Source organism: Rhinoderma darwinii, chromosome 3, assembly GCF_050947455.1.
Source record: "Rhinoderma darwinii isolate aRhiDar2 chromosome 3, aRhiDar2.hap1, whole genome shotgun sequence".
NCBI classification, from domain to species: Eukaryota; Metazoa; Chordata; class Amphibia; order Anura; family Rhinodermatidae; genus Rhinoderma; species Rhinoderma darwinii.
This window is the reverse complement of record NC_134689.1, coordinates 243,271,571-243,290,272: the sequence shown is the minus strand read 5'-3', so window position 1 is coordinate 243,290,272 and position 18,702 is coordinate 243,271,571. Positions and strand designations below refer to the sequence as shown.

At 42.6% G+C, this 18,702-nt stretch overlaps 1 protein-coding gene across 5 annotated transcripts in view; it reads right to left on the bottom strand.

Annotated features, from left to right (window-relative positions):
- SHANK3 (SH3 and multiple ankyrin repeat domains 3) overlaps nt 1-18,702 on the bottom strand; it is a 424,536-nt gene that overhangs the window by 341,710 nt on the left and 64,124 nt on the right. For all 5 annotated transcript variants that reach the window (XM_075857615.1, XM_075857612.1, XM_075857614.1 and 2 more), the window contains one exon: nt 13,778-13,817. Coding sequence is in view for 4 of the 5 variants with exons in the window: in XM_075857612.1 (XP_075713727.1) it covers nt 13,778-13,817 (40 nt within the window). In the remaining variant the exon portion in view is untranslated. The remainder of the gene's footprint in view (nt 1-13,777; nt 13,818-18,702) is intronic.

The following is an 18,702-nucleotide window of genomic DNA, read 5'->3' as shown; positions in this document are numbered from 1 at the left end:
CAAATGCTTGTTGTTTTAAAGGGTAACTAAACATTCAACAAACTATAGAAAGTCTATGAGCCCGTACACCGCTACATCGGATTTCTGGAAAAAGCCAAACAGAAACTAAGTGGCTCAGTTCTCACACAAGCGCTTCTGCTGCTTCGTTTTCGCGATCGGTGGGCGTCTCAGTGCTCGGACCCCCACCAATCAAAACTTTTGACGTCACTATGACATGTCAGAAGTTTGTTGAACGTTTAGCTACACTTTAACCCTGATCCTCAAAAGTGCCATTCCACTTTAGATCATATTACTTACCTCATCTATATTTTATGTCTTCAGCCCAGGTTGTTTCCCATTGGTTTAATCTAGCATCAATGTGTTTAATTCACATTTTCCTGATTTTTACTAAGGCCTTATTAACACGACAGTGAAAAAAAATGTCCATTAAAACTGATAAACTGTCAGTTTTTCATGGCCATTTTGCATCAGTTTGTCTCCAAATTTTCATCCATTTCCAGTCCGTCTGTCCGTTTTTAATGGCCATTTGACATCCATTTTGCATCCGTTTTTCATGGCCGTTAAAAAAACTGATGAATTTCATTGGTCAGGCTTTTTTTGTCCCAGCCCCCTGAAAACACCCAAAGGAAGGTCACATGTTCACCTAGACACTATTTACAGCCTCCCTGTATATGATGCCACACACCTCCCTGTATATGATGCCACACGCCTCCCTGTATATGATGCCACACGCCTCCCTGTATATGATGCCACATGCCTCCCTGTATATGATGCCACACGCCTCCCTGTATATGATGCCACACACCTCCCTGTATATGATGCCACACACCTCCTGTATATGATGCCACACACCTCCCTGTATATGATGTCAGACACCTCCCTGTATATGATGCCACACACCTCCCTGTATATGATGCCACACACCTCCTGTATATGATGCCACACACCTCCTGTATATGATGCCACACACTTCCTGTATATGATGCCACACACCTCCCTGTATATTATGCCACACCAGCCTGCCTGTAGATGATGCCACACCAGCCTGCCTGTAGATGATGCCACACCAGCCTGCCTGTAGATGATGCCACACCAGCCTCCCTGTAGATGATGCCATATACTCACGGGTGCAGCGCCGTCTCTTGTCTTCAGGTTTGGTCACTCGTCTGCACGGGATCTGGCAAGGCAGCGCGACGGGGCGATGGCGTCATCGAGGCGCCTTCGAACCCGTGAAGACGAGTGACCACACCTGAAGAAGCGCTGCAACCGTGAGTATGCCAATGATAGCCAGCAAGGGAACTAGTAGTTCCCTTGCCAATCCCCATGTAACAGATCAGTTTTTAACGGTTGTTACATGTATTGACAGCCGTTAAAAACGGATCCATTGACTTCTATGGGGGCCGTCAGGCCGTTAAAACGGCCCAAAAATAGGACATGTCCTATTTTTTGACGCCCATTATTCACGGGCCGTTAAAAAAATGCGCCATTAGAATATCATTGTTCTGAAAACGGCCATGTGAAGGCCGTTAAAAGGACAGCCATCACACAGCCGTTTTTCACTGTCGTGTGAATAAGGCCTAAAGCCCTATTCACATGACAGGGTTTCCCGGCCGGGTGACGACCGTTCATAAAACGGCCGTCACCCGGGTGCAGTAGGAACAATAGACCCCTAATGGGGCTATTCACACGACTAATTTTTTGACGGCCCGGGAAACCTGGCCGTCAAAAAATGGGACATGTCCTATTTTCGGTAGTTTACCCAGCCGCCCGGCTCCCATAGAAGTTTATGGGGCCGGGTAATACACGGCCATCACCGGAATGTGTTCCGAGTGATGGCCATGTATTCCGTCGCTCGCTCCCTCCTCACAGCGCAGAGTGCATGTGAGGAGGAGGAGTTGATGCCACTGGAGATACGCTGGAGATACACTGTGTGGCAGGGCCGTGGTGTACAGCAGGTGGAAGGGAGCACTGCGCTGGCTCCCTTCCCCTGCTTGTTTTAAAAGCACCCTGGCCCGGCGACACCTTCCATGGCGCCGCTAGCAGCTGCTGCGGCTGCTACTATTGTAGCGACGCCACTATAGCAGAGCAGGGAGGTATCTCCCTGCTCTGCTATGTGCTAGCCCCACTTTAGCTCCCTGAAGGAGCGGAATCCCCGTGTGTTCGAACACATGGGGATTCCCCTTCAGGAGTTGCCCCTGATGTCACTGTCCAGATATGCCCGGCCCGGAACGGATGCAAAACTAATGCAAACCGGCCGGGAAAAACGGACGATTTTATCAGCCGACACTCGGGCTCGGGCGGGACCATGTCGTGTGAATAAGGCATAACACTATGGTGGCCTATATAGCAAATAAGTCACATGGACAGTACAGAAATGGCATATTCCTTTATGCACATTTAAAAAGGAGTATAAGGCCTCATTCACACAACAGGGTCCGAGTGTCGGCCTATAAAATCGGCCGTTATTCCCGGCCGGTTTGCATTCGTTTTACTTCCGATTCCGTTCCGGGCCGTGTTGCCGTTTTTAACGGCCGATTTTGACGCATTTTGCATCCGTTTTTTCCCTGTCCGTTTTAAAATCGGATGAATTTCATTTAAATTGGTTGCCACACACAGCCCTCTGTAGATAATGCCACACAGCCCCCCTGTAGGTAATGCCACCCTGCCTCTTGTAGGTAATGCCAACCAGCTCCCTGTATGTAATGGCACCAAGTCCCCTGTAGGTAATGCCACCCAGCCCCCTGTTGGTAATTCCACCCAGCCCCCTGCAGGCAATGCCACCCAGCCCCCTGCAGGCAATGCCACCCAGCCCTCTGCAGGCAATGCCACCCTGCCCCCTGTATGTAATGCCACCCAGCCCCCTGCAGGTAATGCCACCCAGCCCCCTGTACGTAATGCCACCCAGCCCCTTGTAGGTAATGCCACCCAGTCCCCTGTAGGTAATGCCACCCAGCCCCCTGTAGGAAATACCACCCAGCCCCCTGTAGGAAATGCCACCCAGCCCCCTGTAGGAGATGCCACACAGCTCCCTGTAGGAGATGCCACCAAGTCCCCTGTAGGTGATGCCACCAAGTCCCCTGTAGGTGATGCCACCAAGTCCTCTGTAGGTGATGCCACCAAGTCCCCTGTAGGTAATGCCACACAGCCCCTGTAGGTTGCACCCACCCCACCCCCCCCCCCCCCTTCCAGGAGAAGTCACTGACTTCAATGTCCATACATGGACAGTTTAGTCACTGACTTCTCCTGGAGAGGAATTCCCGGCCACAGGGTCGGGGATTCCGCTTCTGAAGTGAGTGACGTCACTGTGTCCATATATGGACTGTGTAGTCACTCACTTCTCCTGTAGCGGAATTCCCTGCCACAGGGTCGGGGATTCCGCTTCAGAAGTTAGTGACGTGTGAACATACCATGTTACGTCCATAATGGACGGAACGTATTTTGGCCGCAAGTCCCGGACGGAACACAGTGCAGGGAGCCAGGCTCCTAGCATCATAGTTATGTACGATGCTAGGAGTCCCTGCCTCGCTGCAGGACAACTGTCCCGTACTGTAATCATGTTTTCAGTACGGGACAGTAGTTCCACGGAGAGGCAGGGACTCCTAGCGTCGTACATAACTATGATGCTAGGAGCCTGGCTCCCTGCACTGTGTTCGGTCCTGGACTGCCGGCCGAAATACGTTCCGTCCATTACGGACGTAACATGGTCGTGTGAACCCAGCCTTACTGTGAATTTCTTAATGATACCATTCAAAACTTCAAGAAGGCGCCTTCTAACTCCTCTACATAAGACTTCATGCACACAACCATATTATGGCTCTGTGTTTAAAGAAGGCGTAAAAGATCACCCATAGATGTGCATGGGTCATTACTGTATGCCTTCGATGTCATATAGAGGATTTTCTTTCTGTTGGGTTCCATAGAACTCTGATAGAAAGATTGTGGCATGCTCCATATTACAGAGGTATTCTCCCCTAGAAGCATGGCTGTAGTACAGAGCTGCAGGGGACTCTGTCGTGTGCATGAGACCTATGACACCGTATTGATATGATAAAGGATTTCATGTTCTGAATTATTGGGGAAAACAAGGGGAGCGCTGATTTCCACTTATTTGGTGACCTAGTTCCATCCAGTTTAGCATTTAATATTACAGCATATGCTTCTCTAAAGCTGCATTTATTAGGATATGCATGTCTTAGTGCTATCGCCATGAAGACACAGCACATGTGCTTGGCAAAGATGTTTCTCCTTCCTTCTTCATGTATTAATTACTATAAATCATGTTCCTGGAGAAATGACTGCAACTAGCAACAGTTACTGGGAGCTTAAGTGCTGAGATGGGCTTTTGTGCACCAGAGTTCTCCATGGTGATGTCATACCCACTGCTGTTAACTGAGAGGTATATAGCTTAGTATAATCTACTTTAGAAATTGCACAGTGTAGCCACAAACAGGACCAGCTCAGTACTGAGGATGCCATTAGAGGTATGTGTTCTTCACCACAGAAAGAATAGAGCTATGTAGTGGTGCGTATTATAAATTACAATGTGAATGTCAGATTAAGGCTGGGTTCACACAACCTATTTTCAGACGTAAACGAGGCGTATTATGCCTCGTTTTACGTCTGAAAATAGGGCTACAATACGTCGGCAAACATCTGCCCATTCATTTGAATGGGTTTGCCGACGTATTGTGCAGACGACCTGTAATTTACGCGTCGTCGTTTGACAGCTGTCAAACGACGACGCGTAAATGGACTGCCTCGGCAAAGAAGTGCAGGGCACTTCTTTGCCACGTAATTTGAGCTGTTCTTCATTGAACTCAATGAAGCACAGCTCAAGATTTACGAGCGTCTCAGACGGCTCGCAAAATGCGAGGAGGAGCATTTACGTGTGAAACGAGGCAGCTGTTAACAGTCTATCTCTTCACACGTAAATGCCTCTCATCGTGTGAACATACCCTAACACTGGATTATCTTCATGGAGTGCTGGAAAATATGCAGGAATGGAATGAAAAATAAAATAAACAGGTTTAACATTTTTACTTATTTTCATAAAACAGAAATAGGTAACGATTTATATATTCCTCTGGTGGGCCCAAGAAATATTTAATCAAATAAATATTCTCCACTAAACAAAGATTAACTTTGGACAGTGATGTCAGGAGGAGAGAAGGAGTCCCAGGCAGAGCACTAAAAGCGGCTCTGCTCCGGGACACCGTCTCTGGGGAACCCCTGACCTGACTGTCCATATATGGACAGTGATGTCAAGAGGAGAGAAGGAGTCCCTGGCAGAGTGCTGGAAGCGGCTCTACTCCGGGATTCTGTCTCTGGGGAAGCCCCTGACATCACTGTCCATATATGGACAGTGATGTCAGGAGCAGAGCAGTGTTCCAGGCAGAGTGCTAGTAGTGCTCTGCCCGGGACTATGGCTCTGGGAATGCACCTGACAACACTGTCCATATATGGACAGTGATGTCAGGGGCTTCTCCTGAAGCGGAATCCCCATCCAGAGCGTCGGCAATGCTCTGGCTGGGGATTCCACTAGAGGGAGTCCCAAATGTGCTACCTACAGGGAAGTGGACTGTGTGGCACTACCAGGGAGGAGGGGGCTGTGTGTCACTACATTTCTGGGGGCATAAACAGGCCCTAACGTCTATATGTGGGCACAAAGTGACGTTTTCTGCCATTTTACTGCTGCCGTGAGTTCCCCTGCAAAGGGACCTACTAAGTCTGTATCGCCCAAGGGCCCACATAAACCTGGAGCCGGCACTGATTTTAAGCAGTTAGCTAGTATAATGCTGAGATGACAAAATAATATGCATGTGTGATTACAGAAATTTGTGATACCTCTATTTTAAATAGTGCGTGTGTATATATATATATATATATATATATATACATATATATACATATATGCACTCTATATACACTACCGTTCAAAAGTTTGGGGTCACCCAGACAATTTTGTGTTTTCCATGAAAACTCACACTTATATTTATCAAATGAGTTGCAAAATGACTAGAAAATATAGTCAAGACATTGACAAGGTTAGAAATAATGATTTTTATTTGAAATAATAATTTTCTCCTTCAAACTTTGCTTTCGTCAAAGAATGCTCCATTTTCAGCAATTACAGCATTGCAGACCTTTGGCATTCTAGGTGTTAATTTGCTGAGGTAATCGGGAGAAATTTCACCCCATGCTTCCAGAAGGCCCTCCCACAAGTTGGATTGGCTTGATGGGCGCTTCTTGCGTACCATACGGTCAAGCTGCTCCCACAACAGCTCTATGGGGTTGAGATCTGGTGACTGCGCTGGCCACTCCATTACAGATAGAATACCAGCTGCCTGCTCCTTCCCTAAATAGTTCGTGCATAATTTGGAGGTGTGCTTTGGGTCATTGTCCTGTTGTAGGATGAAATTGGCTCCAATCAAGCGCTGTCCACAGGGTATGGCATGGCGTTGCAAAATGCAGTGATAGCCTTCCTTATTCAAAATCCCTTTTACCTTGTACAAATCTCCCACTTTACCAGCACCAAAGCAACCCCAGACCATCACATTACCTCCACCATGCTTGACAGATGGCGTCAGGCACTCTTCCAGCATCTTTTCAGTTGTTCTGCGTCTCACAAATGTTCTTCTGTGTGATCCAAACACCCCAAACTTTGATTTCGTCTGTCCATAAAACTTTTTTCCAATCTTCTTCTGTCCAATGTCTGTGTGCTTTTGCCCATATTAATCTTTTCCTTTTATTAGCCAGTCTCAGATATGGCTTTTTCTTTGCCACTCTGCCCTGAAGGCCAGCATCCCGGAGTCGCCTCTTCACTGTAGACGATGACACTGGCATTTTGCGGGTACTATTTAATGAAGCTGCCAGTTGAGGACCTGTGAGGCGTCTATTTCTCAAACTAGAGACTCTAATGTACTTGTCTTGTTGCTCAGTTGTGCTTTGGGGCCTCCCACTTCTCTTTTTGCTCTGGTTAGAGCCTGTGTGTGCTGTCCTCTGAAGGGAGTAGTACACACCGTTGTAGGAAATCTTCAGTTTCTTGGCAATTTCTCGCATTGAATAGCCTTCATTTCTAAGAACAAGAATAGACTGTCGAGTTTCACATGAAAGCTCTCTTTTTCAAGCCATTTTGAGAGTTTAATCGAACCCACAAATGTAATGCTCCAGATTCTCAACTAGCTCAAAGGAAGGTCAGTTTTATAGCTCCTCTAAACAGCAAAACTGTTTACAGCGGTGCTAACATAATTGCACAAGGGTTTTCAAGTGTTTTCTAATCATCCATTAGCCATCTAACACAGTTAGCAAACACAATGTACCATTAGAACACTGGAGTGATGGTTGCTGGAAATGGGCCTCTATACACCTATGTAGATATTGCATTAAAAAGCAGACGTTTGCAGCTAGAATAGTCATTTAGCACATTAACAATGTATAGAGTGTATATCTGATTAATTTAATGTTATCTTCATTGAAAAAAACTGTGCTTTTCTTTCAAAAATAAGGACATTTCTAAGTGATCCTAAACTTTTGAACGGTAGTGTACCTTAGCCTATTGACACTTTTCTGACCATTAAAGGTTTATTCTCATCCTATAAGGTGATGGCATATCGCTAGGATATGACATCACCTTATGATCGGGGGGGTCGAACCTCTGAGATCCCTACTGATCCAGAGAATGAAGGGGCCTCAGCGCTGATTTAGTGCTAATTTAGTTCACAGTTTTTCCCTGCACAGCGGTGCCCCGGCCACTCACTGTGCAGCACAGCCCCTTTCACTTGAATTCTAGAGATATGCCATCACTTTATAAGATAGAAATTCCCCTTTCATTGCAGTTGCCGAAAAGCACACACCCTGCTGTACTATCTATACTATTTGTGCTATCTATACAGACAATGCAGCAAGGATGTGTGTGTATCGCATTTGTAAACAAAAGGCACTAGGGCAAAATAGAAAATCCCTATTTTTCTAAAATTTTACTTTTATAAACCCCTTCCCGATATTTGTCATAAGTATACATCATGGAAAGCCAGTTCTTCCCTCAAATTGTGGTATACTTACGACAAATGGATGGCACCGGCTCAGAAGCTGAGTATCTTACAGCTGACACCCTGCTGTAATGGCAGGGACCTAAGTTAGCTTTGATCTCCGCCATTAACCCCTTAAATGCAGCGGTCTAAAGCGATAGCTGCATTTAAGGTGTTTGCAGCTCATCGGCACCTCAGCAATGGGTGACAGTGGATGCAACGGCAACCGGAGACCTAATAGTGGCCTTCCGGTCTGCAAGTACGGATCTAATACATTATACTACATAGGTAGTGCAATGTATTAGAAAAAAATCTGACAGTTTGACCTTCAAGTCCCCTAGTGGGACTAAATAAAAGTGTAAAAAACAAGTGGAAAAGAAGTGGAAAAAAAAAGTTGGAAAAAATATAGTATAAAATAAAACACAATTGCCCTTTTTCCCATATCAAGTCCTTTATTATTGAAAATAAATAAATAAACCATACATATTTGGTGTCACCACGACCGTAAGGGCCTGAACTATAAAAATATTATGTAATTTATTCCACGCGGTGAACGGTGTAAAAAAAACGTAAAAAACAATACCAGAATTTCTGTTTTTTCGTCACTTTGCCCTACAAAAATTTAAATAAAAAGTTATCAAAAAGTTGCATGTATCCAAAAATGGTACCTATAAAAACTATAGCTCGTCTCACAAAAAAAAAAGCCTTCATACAGCTCCGTTGCCGAAAAAATTTAAAAGTTATAGTTCTCACAACATGGCGACAGAAAAAATACATTATTTTTACAAAAGTAATTTTATTATGAAAAAAGATGTAAAACATAAAAAAGTGCTATAAATTAGGTATTGTTGGAATCCTTCTGGCCCACAGAGTAAAGTTAACATGTAATTAAGAAATGCATGGTGAGCGCAGTATAAAAAAACCTTAAAAAACTATTCCAGAATTACTGTTTTTTTGGTCACGTTGCCTCTAAAAAAATAGGATAAAAAGTGATCAAAAAGTCGCATGTAGCCCAAAATGGTACCAATAAAAACTACAGCTCGTCCCGCAAAAAAAAACAAACTGCCCTCATACCACTATGTCTATGAAAAAATTCAATTAGTTAAGGCTCCAATTAGTCAGGAAATAAAAAATATGCAGCTGTGCAGGCCCGAGGGGAACATTTCTTCTGTTTTCAAGAGGCGATTTATCAAGGCCCTAAAACTAGGGAACGAGGAAGGGGAGGGCCCAAACATATCTGCTGGAAGCGAGGGTGCCCGTATTATACCAAGAAAACAGTTTCCCAGTAAAATTCCCCAAACTTCAAAGGTGCAGCGTGTGGACCAAAAGGGGAATAAGTAAGGACGATTTATTAGTGTGACACTGGGTTGTGCAGAAAGGATTGTGTCGCAGCGTAACACACATCTATGGATTATTTTATTCTTTTTGTACCCCATTATTATACCACCTGACTATGCCCCTGATGTACTCTGCCCAGTTTACATATACCCCCACATTATAAACGGAAATACCAGTAAAACTCCAAACAAAACTACTACCAAGCAAAATCCACGCTCCAAAAGCCAAATGGCGCTCCCTCCCTTCTGAGCCCTACTGCGTGTGCAAACAGCAGTTTACTTCCACATACATGGCATCACCATACCCGGGAGAACACTTTTAACAATTTTTGAGGTGTGTGTCTCCAGTGGCACAAGCTGGGCATGACATATTTGCCACTGAAATGGCATATCTAGGGAAAAATGTCAATTTTTACTTTTCACCATCCGCAGTGCAATCATTTATGGAAAAGACCTGTGGGGTGAAAATGCTCACTACCCCCCTTAATAAATGCCTTGGGGGATGTAGTTTCCAAAATGGGGGTCACTTCTCAGGGGTTTCTTTTATTATTTCCCATCTGAGCCCTGCAATTGTAAACCAATACTGTGTACGTCGTCAAATTAGGCCTCAACTTCGCATGGTACTCTTTAACTCCTGAGCCTGGTTGAATGGGGCCACATGTAGGGTGTTTATAAAACCAGGAAACACAGCATAATAATTAGAGAGCTGTCTTGTTATGGTGGCACAAGCTGGGCACCACATATTAGCATATCTATGGAAAAAATCCCATTTTCACTCTGCAACATCGAGTGCGCACCAATTTCTGCCAAACACCTGCGGGGTTAACATGCTCACTACACCCCTAGGTGAATAACTTGAGGGTGTAGTTTCCAAAATAGGGTCACTTCTGGGGGGTTTCCACTGTTTTGGTCCCACAGGCGCCCAGAAACCAATCCAGCAAAATCTGCACTCCAAAAGCCAAATGATGCTCCTTCCATTCTGAGCCCTACTGTGTGCCCAAACAGTAGTTTATGACCACATACGGGGTATTTCCGTACTCGGGCGAAATTGCTTTACAAATGTTGTGGTTCTTTTTTTCCTTTATTTGTTGAGAAAATTAAAATTTTTGAGCTAAAGCTACATCTTATTGAAGAAAAAAGATTGTTTTTATTTTCACTGCCCAATTCTAATAAAATCTATGAAACACCTGTGGGGTCAAAATGCTCACTAGACTCCTAGATGAATTCTTCAAGGGGTGTAGTTTCATGAATGGAGTCACTTCTCTGTAGTTTCCACTGTACTGGTACCTTAGGGGCTTTGCAAATGTGACATAGTGTCAAGAAATCAATCCAGCAAAATCTGTGCTCCAAAAGCCAAATGGCTCTCCTTCTGTTCTGATCCTTGCCATGTGCCAAAACAGTAGTTTATGACCAAATATGGGGTATTTCCGTACTCCAGAGAAGTTGCTTTACAAATGTTGAGGTTCTTTTCTTTCCTTTATTTGTTGAGAAAATGAAACATTTTGAGCTAACTATACGTCTTATTGAAGAAAAAGGATTGTTTTTATTTTCACTGCCCAATTCTAATAAAATCTATGAAACACCTGTTATGTCAAAATGCTCACTACAGCCCTATATGAATTCCTCAAGGGGTGTAGTTTCCTAAATGGAGTCACTTTTTTGGCGTTCTCTCTGTTTTGGTCCTTCAGGGGCTTTGCAAATGCAACATGGAATCCGCAAACCATTCCTTCTAAATTTGAGTGTAGATTTAAATTTTTACGGCCTACTTCCAATAATTTCTGCAAAATTGTGGGGTCAAAATGCTCACTATACCCCTAGATAATTTCCTTGAGGGGTGTCGTTTCTAAAATGGGGTCACTTGTGGGGGGGTTTCCACTGTTTTGTCCCTTCGGGGGATTTGCAAATGGGACATGGCCTCCACATACCATTCCTGCTAAATTTGAACTCCAAAAGCCAAATGGCGCTCTTTCCCTTCTAAGCCCTGCCGTGTTTCCAAACAACCGTTTATGACCACATGTGGGGTATTGTTTTACCCGGGAGAAATTGCTTTACAAATGTTGTGGTGCTTTTTATCCTTCAGTCCTTGTGGAAATGAGAAGAAATTAGCTAAACCTACATATTCTTTGAAAGAATGTAGATTTTAATTTTCACGACCTAGTTCCAATAATTTCTGCAATAAACCTGTGGGGTCAAAATGCTCACTATACCCTTAGATTATTTCCTTGAGGGGTGTAGTTTCCCAAATGGGGTCACTTTTGTGGGATTTCCACTGTTTTGGCACCGCAGGAGCCCTTCAAACCTGACATGGTGCCTAAAATATATTCTAATAAAAAGGAGGCCCATAATCCACTAGGTACGCCTTTGCTTCTGAGGCCTGTGTTTCAGTCCATAAGCACACTGGGACCACAAGTGGGATATTTCTAAAAACTCAGAATCTGGGCAATAAATATTGAGTTGCGTTTCTCTGGTAAAACTTTCTGTGTTACAAAAAAAATGGATTAAAAATGAATTTCTGCAAAAAATAAATTAAACGTCTAAAGGGTTAAGAAACTTTCTAAATGCGGTTTTCAATACTTTGAGGGATGACGTTTTTTAAATTTGGGGACTTATTGTGGGTTTCTAATATATAAGGCCCCAAAAGCCACTTCACAACTGAACTGGTCCCTGAAAAAATAGCCTTTTGAAATTTTCTTGAAAATTTGACAAATTGCTGCTAAAGTTCTAAGCCTTGTAAAATCCTAGAAAAAGAAAAGGATGTTCAAAAAATGATGCCAATCTAAAGTAAACATATTGGGGATGTTAATTAGCAACAATTTTGTGTGGAATTACTATCTGTTTTACAACGAGATACATTTATATTTCGAAAAATGCAAATTTTTGCAATTTTTTGCTAAATTTTGGTGTTTTTCACAATTAAATACAAACTTTGCCAGTAACATAAAGTCCAATGTGTCACGAGGAAACAATTTCAGAATCGCTTGGATAGGTAAAGGCATTCCAAAGTTATTGCCACATAAAGTGAAATATGTCAGATTTGAAAACTGAGGCTCTGTCAGGAAGGTGAAAAGTGGCCAAAGTGGTAAGGGGTTAATCACTAATCACAAAGGAGGGCTGCCATACCTAAAAACATAACAAACACATACATTTTTTTATTAGATACTTAAATGTAATGAATAAAACCAAAATTAAATACATTCCTTTTAAGAACAAGCACCTTTCATGAGGATGACTTTTTATTTTTATGGGCTTTATTTATTTTGTAAGCATCAGATTCAAATCTCGAATTTTAAATGCATCTATATTTGCATTTTTTAATCTCACTTTCTACAATGTACAACCTTTTGATTTCCCCCATGTCTCCAGCCGGTTTTTTATTGGAAACCAGAAAAGGAATTTATGTCTGTATCAGTAAGTAAGTGTATATTGTCTCCAGGGTGTTCTATCATTGGGAATACTGGGTTCTCAACCTCCCTGCCATATTGGAGAACAGAATGCGTGATACTGACAAATAGTTTTAATAAAAGTTGCACTAGAGGGTGAAGGTTAATAAGTGCTTTGTGATGAGTGGAGAGCAATCTTACTTATATATTTCTTGTAATGTTTTCCAAGAAATAGTCTCTTAATGCCACCCAGTAATACGTACAATCCTGGTTTTGCTTAGAGGGCTGTTCCAGAGAAAATATATTTTTTCCATCAAAGGGTTAGGACACGAATTGCAAATCCTCGAGTAACTTACTGCATTTAGCTGCCTTGTACATACTCTTTTGGGCAGGGCTACTCTAGAAATTGGCAGATATTGTGTGGCACATAATCACGAGGCACTATTACAAGCAACTTTTATCCTTTACATATAGGTGCTGGATCTTTTACACAGCCATAGAGAAATACACAGCAAAAGCCATGTTTTTACCTCCGGCTGAGGACTGAACACATAGCTGGTCCCACTGGAAACCAACAGTTGCAGAATAACAGGCAGTTATAATAGCCTGTGGTTACATTCTGCACAGTCACTGACTTTGCTAGTGTACCCTAGATTTAAAGTGTAATTCCAGTTTTGTTAAAAAATCTAAAAACAGGAGCACCGATGGGCTGTTCTCATGTGCTCTGTAATTTTCAATAGTCCGCCGCTGTTTTCTCCTTTAAGTTTAGCTATCTGTATTCACTTGGTAAACAGTCCCTAATGAACTGAATGACAGGAGGAGGCAGCACTGGGATATTGAAAATGACAGAGCAATCGGGAACAAACCATTGGTTTTCTGGGCATATACTCTGTAATATGGTGAATTCTGCTTGTTGTCAGATTTTGAATGAAACTAGAGATACACTTCAAATGTACTAAAATTCGAAAAGAAAAAACTTCACATCATGAGAACATCAGAATGGCTATTGTAACAATATTTTAAACAACTATACCTCTTTAAGGTTCTGCTCAAATATTTCTGGACTTTGGTGCCTGGAAAGGGGAAAAAAAACCACATTTTAATTAAGGGCAGACTAGAATAAAATTTCTTATTACCGCACATTAATGCTTGCAAGCTCTAAAATAACAGACTACCACCCTCAATGCCAACCAGTGATACAGGCAGCTGAAAATAGGCATTTTAAGAGCGCATTCTCAGTCATATTTGACACTAATATTTCTTAAAATGGTTTTCCTGGAATTATAACATTAATGGCCTATTTTTAGATGTTTGATCGTGAGGGTTAAACCTCCAGTATCCCCAACTATCAGCACAACGAAGAGGCCTTCACTTATGTAGGCACAGCAGCTGGTCCATGTAAGTGGCTGTGCCTGGTACTGCAGCCTGTCTGATAGTGGCTGTGCCTAGTACTCCAGCTCCTCCCCTTCACTTTAATGGAGCGAGCTGTTGTATAGGCACAGCCGCTCATACGGACAAGCTGCTGCATGAGCAAATGAGCCCCTTCATTGAGCAGATCGCGGGGTCCCGGAGGTTGGACCCCTATCAATCAAACATTGATAGCCTATCCTAAAGAAAAATGCCATGTTTTTTCCTAAGGGCTGGAAGCGGATGTTATTTTTTTTTTAAGGGAGCTGGACTTAGTTTAGCTTGGTGTTAATTGCTGTCAGAGTAGTAAGGAGCAACAATGCAGCATCAGCACCATCTCAGAATTATTGTTCACATAGGCTAAACTCAGGTGGAGGGAGAAGGAAGGGGAGATAAAATGGACGCCTCTTGGAAAAGACAGAACAATATAGAAGATTTATTTTTTCCCTTTTTTACCCTTTAGATTGCACTTTGAAATATAACAGTATCACGAAAAATCATGGTAAATGTAGGTAATATATGTTTGTTATTTTGTTTTTTTTAACTTACTTTAAGCGACAACATTTATATTTAAGGAATTAATGAGGAATGGGCTTTGCCACATGTCACCCAAAGGTCCCAGCCTTGAGATTCAACCAACTAGAACCTGTTGAACAGAACATGATCTACACAAAATGCCAATAGTAGTTTTTAAGATCCACCAAAGTGAAAACAGTACTCCAACGTAAGGGGAAGAAATATCAACCATTTTGTTTGTTCATTCGCATAGGTGTCATCATAACTCCTATCAATACATAATCTCAACACTCCCCATTTTATCATGCAGATATTGCTTTATTACCGTACTTCATATTGCTTCACATCTGTAATGCCTTTTAGCTGGCTTGGCACAGGCTGAAACGCGTTACTGCTATAGAGGTATATGAAGTACGCTAACAAAGCAATATCTACATGAAGAATTGTTGAGACACCCCTATCTATAGTAGGGTATATAGACATCATAGAGAAGCATCCCCTGTTCTGTAAGAGCAGCTTCCATTCCGGCGAACTCAATCTGCCATGTAATAATACATTTCCCCTGCAGTGGCTGCTGCAGCAGAAATGCCTGGCTGGCTGCGGGACCTTCTTTTTCCTTTGTCAAGGATTGTCTCTGGTGAGACAACTCTTTAGTAGATAGAAAGCAAGTAACAGAGCATTGCTGCATGTATTGTTCTATCTTCTCCTAACATTGTTTTCCTGTATGTCTTGTCTATCTGTTGCAAACGATACCTTTACTATTACAACATGCAGACTAGTAGAGGATACAGACGGCTTTTAAAAAAAAAATTGTTGCAAAATAAAAGACCATGCATAGCGTTTAGGAAATTAGCTTTGCCAAAGATAGAGGGAGGAATACAATTACCAATGGTTAAATCATGTTATAACTTGGCCTCATTTGTCCGACGTATCAAGGACTCACTCCACAAAACTAGGCATTACTCTAACTTACCTTTGAGAACTGATAGCGCCAGAAGATCTTAGAATACTATTTAATTTGAACTATGTGGACCTTTCTAGTCCTGTCCAATCTAGTGATTTATTGAGCGATACAGTAGGGATGTGGATTTCTGTAAAAAAACCTATATAAACTTCCATTCTGTTAAGCCCCATGCAACGTCCATAGTTTTTATCCGCAATTACCGATCCATAATTGCAGATAAAATACTGACACATTCATTTCTATCGGCCAAGAACACCTTCCTGTATATTTACGGGTGTGTGTCCGGGAAGTAGAAATGAGACGCAAAAAATAGGGCATTTATGGACCGTGCTTCTATACTTATTACTGTGAGCACGATCCGCAAATGCGGTGGCGAATGACTGTAAATACTCATTGACAGCTGTTTTTATCCAAGGGTAACAGAGTAAATTGTTCAGACAATGGAAGCAAACAGGATTAAAAAAAACCTGGGAGATATACCACACATGGAGGAGGGTAGATTTCTAATTTTGCAGGAATTCTCCACAAATTATGAGATGGGAGCTAATCAATCCTTGCAGTATTCTCAAGTGGTAGACTTCTGTAAAGCCTCTATTACAACAGATTTTGGCCGGTTCAGCGAGCGCCGATCAACGAGACTGCTCATTGATCGGCGCTCGTCTGATCCTGTCACAAGGAGCTATGTATGGGGACGAGCGGTCGTTACTCCGATCGCTCGTCCCCATACATTATTATCATGTCGGCAGCGCATCTCCCTGTTTACATAGGCAGATGTGCTGCCGATCGCTGCCCGATTTACACAGGGCAATTATCGGCAACAAGGTTAGATGGAAAACTCAGGTGCTTTGATAATCTGTTCACTGCGCTATTCCATCAAAAACAACGGAACCCTGTCACAACGGTGACAAACGGAAACCTTTTATCAACGTTTTCATCACCATTGTTCTCCAAGGCTTCCGTTTGCCTTTCCGTTGAGGGTTTAACCCGATGGAAACCTCCGATGGGACCCCTCAACGGAAGGGCAACACTGATGTGAACACAGCCAGAATTATCAAATAAAATACTAAAGGTCTGATTACACGGCCCGACACGGGCTCTGAAAACAAGCGCCGATCAACGAGACAGCTTTGATCGGCGCTCGTTTACTCCTTTCACAAGGAGCTATGATCAGTTATGTATGGGGACGAGTGCTCGTTACTCCGATCATTTGTCTCCATATATTTTCATCATGTCTACAGCACATCTCCCTGATTACAGAGGGAGATGTACTGCCGACAATGAAGATTTCTAATGTTTCATAAAAGAGCAGATCAGCCGATGAAGAAGCATTTGCTCGTTCATCTTCTTATTGTTACCCTGTCTAAACAGGGCAATGATCGGGAACGAGCGTTAATATGAACACTTGTCAGCCCGATCATTGGCCCGTGTAATAGGGCATAACGGGCTGGGAAAAGTTTCAATGCGCAATGATAAATGAACTATTGAGAGAGATACGCATAAGGCTACATATGCCTTTTGACCTGTTATACCATGATGCTCCAGCTCACTAAGAAAGCGTTCTAAGTGTGACCTGGAGAAAGCCAATCTTTTACATGAAATATAGGAATGTCCCCAAATTAAACACGTTTGGCAGGAGACATGGCAGTACATTAAAAGTATATGGACAATGGAGATGCCACTCACACCTCAAGCGATAATATTTTAATACATACCAATAGAACAATCGAAAGTAAGAACTAGAGTTAGGGCAGCTAAAATACTGCATGCTGCAACACCAAAGAAATGCATTTTAAGGCCAAATGCACACGATATATATTACCTGCGGCTTTGCCGCACGTATTTTGGTGTGGCAAATCCACAGTACCAGCAAAGTAAAAGAGATTTCAAGAAATGTCATCTACAAGTTGCATTTTTTTTCTGCATGTAAATTGACCTGCGGTGTATTTTTTGGAATCCGTAGGATGTCAATTTATCTTGCGTTTCCGCTTGCAAATTGTATCTGACCAGTTTTAAATAAATAACGCACCAAAATCCGCAGCATAAAAACGCACCAAAATCTGAAGCAAAAAAACGCACCTATTTCTGCATCAAAATGTAAAATAAACGTACCTAAAAACGCATAAAAAACCGCACTATTAGGTGCGGATTTTACCTTCGGAACTACCTGCGTTTACCTGTGGTTTTGATGCGCATTTTCTGCACCAAACTCCAGTCAACAACATTGGAGTTCTCTAAAATGGTGAGCACACTGAAATGCCTCTTACTTCATAACAAAAAAAAAAGAGAGAGAGGCAAGAAACAAACAAAAAAAAAGCACTGCCAGCTTCTTTGCTAAATGGAGGTCACTTATTGAAAACAATTACTCACAGACAGAAATATCTCAATTAGTGTCGACATTTCAATATAGTTTGTGGTACAATGTAAGGGTACACTGGGGAGATTAAAGATATAAAGGGGAGAGAAGCGATCACTGGGGGAGGGGAATTATAGTTCTGTTTATTTTATATGTCTGAACTGATTTACTAAGTCAACTAAACTTTAAAAAGAAAAGGTGAGAAAAGACAAATGTGAATTTACCCTTAGGGCTCATTCAGACGAACGTGAATAACGTCGGTGTGCTGCGCCGGAAAATCACGCGCAGCACACGGACCCATTGATTTCAATGGGGCCGTTCACACATGCAGGAGTTTTCAAACAGCGTGTGTCCGTTGCGTAAAACTCACTGCATGTCCTATATTGGTGCGTTTTTCATGCACCTATCGCCCATTGAAGTCAATGGGTGCGTGAAAATCACGCACAGCACACGGATACACATCTGGGTGCTGTGCGTGATTTACGCATCAATTCAATTGAAAAAAAAAAGATGTACTTTGCGAGTGAGTGAATAACACATGCCCTCGCAAAGAACACTGATGCATAACGGACCAGATTCACGCGCGTTTTTCATGCGCATAAATCTGATACGCTCGTGTGAATGTAGCCTTAAGATCGCAAAAAATGGAAGGTTGTGGTCAGGGTTATATTTTCAATTGTTCATACACTGTAATACATTGAAAATATAGCCATGTAAG